The following is a 6,206-nucleotide window of genomic DNA, read 5'->3' on the forward strand; positions in this document are numbered from 1 at the left end:
GGGAGGGTCTTTATCAGAGAAGGCACCGAGGGACAGGAGTCATGACAGAGCCAGGATCTGAAGCCAGGCAGCCTGACCTCAGCGTCTGTGCAGCTCCCTAGGGAATTCAGAAAGGCTGGAACCTACTTCTCTAAGGCAGGGGGGCAGGGCAGGCACCTGTCAGATGTAGCCGGGTGAGAAGCGGAGGTCAGATTACGAAGGATTTTGTACACCAGAGGGGACTTTCCCCCAAGGCCTAAGAAGCCACTAATTGTATTTAAGCAGGGGAGTGACATGAGCAAATTTTCACATTAGAAGAATCTCTGGCTAAATGTCAATTCCTTCCCTGTTCCCTACCATCCATCCGAACTCCCTAAATCCCTTTTTATCAGTGTGACTCATTGCTCAACCTCGTCCTGCTGCTGAAGGATACTGGATGTGCAATTTCTGTACAAGTCCAGACTCCGGATTTTCTCATAAGCCCTCAGGCTGACTTTAAAGGCAGATCCATGTCCACACACATCAGCGTCCCCCACTCTACCTGTCCCATCAATGAAATAACTTCACAATAAATTTTTCTTAAATCACAGAAGCTATTGTCTTCTGAACTAGAAACGCCTTAATCCCGTTGCTCAATCTTCAATAAATACAAATGAGTTGCTTTTAATGTTTCTTGGAAAACTGCTCTGATGACATTTTTTTTTTTAAAGCTCTGACTGATATTACTTGCACAAACCTGTTACTAGTATACTAATTTCTCAGCATTTGTGTGGCGTCTGTGCCTCTGTAGTGATAGGGTGTCTTTCCTTGCTTGAAGACAGCCATTGTGACAACATTCTCTACTTGGCCCAAGTTAGAATTAGTTAGGGAGGGACGGGCCCTGGGGGTGCCAATCTCCTGTGGAATGGATCTCTTTCTCTCAGTGGCCTTCCCTCCTCCCGGACCAGTAAGTACATTGGTTTTGGAGAACTGTTAAGTGGATTTTCAATAACAAATGTAATAACTGGAAAAGGTTGGAATGTGTGATTTGTCTATTGTCTATCTGGAATTCATGGGATATGCATTTCACCCCCAGACCTGTCTTTCTCAGGATTCTTTTCTCAGAAGACTGCAGGCCCGACTTCATGTTTCCTTGCCTTCTTTCCTGTCGTCTAAAATGGTCCCCTATAATCCCACCTTGGGCAGAACGAGTGGTTTGCTTCTAATGAAATATAGCAAAGGCGATGGGATGTCATCGCCATTACATTACGTTGCATTACATTACATTACATTAATTACATTACATTACATTAATTGCATTACATTACATAGGACTGTAGTGTCCCTCTTTCCAAGAAACTCCTCCGTACAGCTTTTGATGAATCAAAAGGCCCCCTTTGCAGGGAACCAAGGGTGGCCTCCAGCTGACAGCCAGCCAGAACCTGAAGCCCTCGGTCCAACAGGTCATAAGAACTTGAATTCCACCAACAATCACATGGACTCAGAAGAAGAGCCTTCTCCAGCTGGGCCTTGAGATGAGACCGTAGCCTTGGCTGACACACTGGCCACAGCTTTCAGATGAGACCTTGAAGCAGCGGATCCCACACAGCTGTGCCCTGACTCCTAACCCAAGAAACTGAGATAATGCGTGTGGGTTTAGGCTGCTAAGTTGGTGGTAATATTGTTATACAGCAATAAACAACATATTCTCTAATTTCTGGTCATATCCTCTCTCTAGTTTCAGAGGTGTCTTCAATATCTCTGCCTCCCCTAAATCCACGAGGTCTTCCCTTAGGCCACACACTTCAGTGTGAAATTCATGTCAGTAGTTATAGATGGCAGAGAAACTCCTAGCTTTACACCTCTTCTGGCCAAAGGCTTCCCATATCCAAAATATTGGCCTGGAGAGCTAATGACTACTACCAGGGGAGGCAAAGTTGGCAGTTGAACTATCTGCTTAATATCTTTGTCTATACTAATCCCTCCTGAGGCAGTGCTCCTGACATGACTGGCTCTCCTGGCCATTCTGGCCCTCTGTCCCTCCCTCCCTCAAGAGATCCTTGGGTCCTGACCCTCAGGTCACTGTCTTAGGCTGGAAACTACTCAAAGATTTTGCTCTGCAAATGGCAAGTGGTGCCAATTCTATCTTCACAGGAGTTTCCCCTATGTTTGCTTTCTTTTCTTAAAACTAGCTTCTATTACACACTAAGGCATGAATAAATTTCCCCCAGTTAAAACACAGAAATCCTTAGCTAATTTCTAAAGTCTCCTTTATGGGTCTTTCTCCCATTTGTCTATAGTAAGTCTCATCAGTTTGGTGTTTCATTTTTTTTATGCATTTCACATCCATAAATCTATCTGTAGAACATGCTTACCTCATGGTTTCCTTTATTAAAACATAAAAGGTATCAATGTATATACTAATCTGCAACCCAATTTTATGAATTCGACAATTTGTCTTGGGGATCCTCCCACGTCAGCTCCTACAGCTCAATCTCATTCTTTGCCTCATGGTATTTCATATCAATGAGAATTTACCTGATTTCCACTTATGTTATTATGAACAGTGCCATGGTCTTAATATATATAGGTATATACATATAATAGATATAAGTATATAGGTATATACATACAATAGGTATAAGGTGAGTTTTTAATAGGATGGAATTGTTGGGTCACAGGATATGACTGGAATTTGAGAAGATATTGACAAATTGTCTCCCGAATACCAACTTACAAGTTCACCAGCAGGAAATGCATACCACTTTCCCAAGCCTTGCCAATATTTATAAACTTCTTTTTGTTCATTTGATAGATGGAAAAGTGCTTTCTTGTAATTTGCAGTTCTTTGGATTATAAACTTTTTGTCCATCAATATTTCCATTTCTGTAAATTGTTCAGATTTTTGGTCCACTTTTAAAAGCTGAGTTGTCTTGATGATTTATAGTTCTTTACATTGATCTTTATATTAATCCCTTTTAACTCACTTATTTAATTTTACTTATTTGTGCATTATCATAGAAAATTTAAAAAATCTGTTAGCAAATCTTTCCTTTGATGACTTTTTTTCTCATTGACACTTTTCCTACTCTATAATCACATACATTCTTACATTTTCATTCATACTTCTCCAGCTTTGTATTTAGCATTGGATCTTAAATTCTAGATGAATTGTAGTGCGCGCTGCGAGATAGGGTTCTTTTACTTTTAATTGGTAAGTAATTGTCCCAATCCTGTTTATTGGTTAGCCCACCAGTTTGAAATACTGTCTTTATCACACTAAATTCTTATAGAAAAGGGTCTGGTTCTGAACTCAGGTTCTGGTAAGCCCACAGTCCCACACAGTTTAACTTGGTGTCTTCACCAGGTCTTCACAGGGGCTCCAGTCCCATTTAACACACCTGTTCTCTCCAACTGTGCAATCTCACCTTCATTTCTAGTACTTTCTCTCAAGGCTCGGGAAAGACCCTCTGGCCACTGAACATGCTTGGGGGATACAGTGTGTCAATGTTGCAGGGACTGAATTTACAACTTGGTAATTTTCCACATAGCCTTGTTCTCCCCCGGCTTTTACTCCCAAGAGAAATCCAGCTGGACACTGGTAGCCTAAGTGCTATTTATTGAAAAGAGCAGAGAAGAGAGAATACAGGGCCCACAGGGAAGGATGGAATGGACAGGATGGAGTGGAAGCTGGCCGCCTGCTCAGCATGTTCTCTTTTGGCCCCACTGAGCCATCTTGTTGTTGATGGGCATTTTGAAGAAACGGTCAGATTGCATGTAGGCAGCGATTTTCTCTAAAGCCTGAAGGGAAAGCACACGAAACCTTGTAAAGATTCTGACACAGCCCAACGGACCCATTCTGCGACATTCATATACTGCCTGCTCCTCGCCACCCCTTTTCTTGTAGACAGTGCATTCAGGGTGTATAAGCCAGGCCCTTCCCAAGACTAAAGGTCTGGAGGCGTCCGACCATTGATCCCTTCAGGCAAAAGCTGGTATTAGGCGGGAATCTACCACCATGGGGAGCCTCAGTGTTTTTGTAAGAGAAAGGTCTAGGGAGCGTTACCTCAAAACGGCACATGAAAGCCTTCAGATTTGGAAATTCCTCCAGGCACTTGGGCTCAAACATGCGGTTCTGATCTAAGACATCATAGGTGAGAAAATCCACAAAGGTGAGCTAGAAGGACAATGAGGTGGTCAGGTCTGGGGAGCTCATGAGCACCTACAGAGACAGAAAGGTGTCCTCTCCCTCTCCTTCCTTCCTACCTTTTCTCCTGCAAACCATGAGAATTTCCCCAGGAACAAGGAGAATTGTTTCAGTTGTACAGGCAGCTGTTCCAAGTATTGAGGCTTCAATTTTTCCTGGGAAAGAGAGAAAAAGAGTGACAACAGCTGTCACCATCTTCATAACTCATCACAGCATGGACCAGTGATGGACACTCAGTGACAGACACCTTCTCCAGGTATCTTCCTCTCAGTGCCCTCAGGTAGGAGCAGCAGGATGGAAAGGAGGGGTTTTGGAAAGAAGAGGGGCCAACACCAGAGTTACATCACAGACAACATTCCCCCCGCACCCCAAAACTAAGAGTTCTGTTTCCTATCCTGACAGACTGGGCTGGTGGGAAGGCAGCAGAGCAGAATGGAGAATTAACCCTTGTGTTGCTATATGCTCCTTTTCCTTGACGTCTGTTTGCTAAGGAAGCTCACATGGTCAGGGTTGTAGCAGAGTCGTGTTAGCTGCATGCGGAAGTCCATTATTTGGTTCTCCATAATGTCCACTCGAATCTTTTCTTCTTCAGTATCACCGCCTATAGGCCAAACAATAAGGAATCACCCTTAGCATTATCCATTCCCAGGTGAACCACCAGCCTGGTCTCCCTCAGCAACCCTACCCCACTCACACATATTGTGCTTGCGAGCGATGTAGCGCAAGATGGCATTGCTCTGGGTGATCTTATTCTTACCGTCCATGAGGTATGGCAGCTGCAAGGAAAAGGACAGGTCAAGTGAAAAACCTGACTTTCTTGCCTCCCTACCTCTCACTCTTGGGGAAGGTGAGACTTGCAAGGAAGTGAACAGCAGAGAGAAAATGCTGTGTTAGGTGGAGGAAGAAAATAAGTTGAAGGTAGCTACTGGGTCCCCACCTGAATCTAGACGGGGGTTCTTAACCTGTGTGTGTATGTATATGCATGCCATGGACCCTACACGCAAATTACGTGTACTTACACGATTTATAAAACCATGAAGAAACAAGATTTTAAGAGTAATTTGTGCCTATTAATGAGTTAAATGACAAGCAGGTATAATAACTATCGCACTATCAAAGTATGATAGACGTAAATATTTATTTACAATATCTGCAACACATGTAATGTGAACATACCTGATTTCTACTAGTGACAAAGTCGCAGACATGGCTCATAACCAGCATCACTTATTGCCTATATTCACAATAGGAGCTGTTAATTTAGAGTTAGTGGTTATAAAAATATAATTTTTTTTCTGCATTCAAGGATCCCTGAATTATATTTATTCTATCCAGGTTAAAAGCTCCTATTCTAGATCCCCTTGGACCAGAGAGGAAAGAAGCGGGGATACACTTGACGGTTTTCCCTTCTGCTCCCTCTTCTCCTAAAGCCACCTACGTTAGGGAAGTCCAGGTCCAGCTTGAATTTCACGTCCAGCCACTGGCTTCTATCATAGTCGGGAGCTGTGAGAGAGAGAAGGAAGTGGGACTCGACCTCCTTAATTGTCCACTGAGGACAGTGGGAAGATGTAAAGAAATAATCTAGTCCCAATACCTGGCATTCCCAGGCCCCCCAAAGCCTGACCATTTTAATCTCTGGGGCCCATTTGGTTAAGTGTTAAGATGGGGTTGGGCTATACGGCACAGAGAGAATCCCAGCTTCAGATAAAGGATGTGTCTCTCCCAACACAGGACACAGCAGAGTGCTCCTGGGTGACTGGGGCACTAGTCCTACTCAACTTTAGAGTGATGCCACCCTCGGGCCACCAGAAGACGGGGACTGTTGGAAGGCCAGCTTGCCTGCGCGCGGCTGCGCACTGGCACCCAGAGCAGCCTTACCTTCCCCACACGTGTACCGTTTCTCCTCGTAGGAAGTATCGGTGAACTCCAGGAGCAAGCGGATGGCGTGCGCCAGCTGGGAGAGACGGCCCTGGGTCAGCGCCTGCGCAGCTCCCACGCGCCCCCACCCCGCCCCGCGCCAAGGTCCCCCCACCCCCACCCC

General features: G+C 44.6%; 1 protein-coding gene across 1 annotated transcript in view; it reads right to left on the reverse strand.

Moving 5' to 3' along the window:
* Positions 1–3,559: 3,559 nt before the first annotated feature.
* LOC102894088 (glutathione S-transferase Mu 5) overlaps positions 3,560–6,206 on the reverse strand; it is a 3,057-nt gene continuing 410 nt past the window's right edge. Inside the window, exons 2-8 of the mRNA XM_006919611.3 lie at positions 6,044–6,119; positions 5,604–5,668; positions 4,860–4,941; positions 4,666–4,766; positions 4,225–4,320; positions 4,025–4,135; positions 3,560–3,759 (exon numbers count right to left, since the gene is read on the reverse strand). Coding sequence (XP_006919673.1) covers positions 3,661–3,759; positions 4,025–4,135; positions 4,225–4,320; positions 4,666–4,766; positions 4,860–4,941; positions 5,604–5,668; positions 6,044–6,119 — 630 coding nt within the window. The 3' untranslated portion in view covers positions 3,560–3,660. The remainder of the gene's footprint in view (positions 3,760–4,024; positions 4,136–4,224; positions 4,321–4,665; positions 4,767–4,859; positions 4,942–5,603; positions 5,669–6,043; positions 6,120–6,206) is intronic.

The sequence above is a fragment of the Pteropus alecto genome, unplaced genomic scaffold, assembly GCF_000325575.1.
Source record: "Pteropus alecto unplaced genomic scaffold, ASM32557v1 scaffold106, whole genome shotgun sequence".
Taxonomy (NCBI): Eukaryota; Metazoa; Chordata; class Mammalia; order Chiroptera; family Pteropodidae; genus Pteropus; species Pteropus alecto.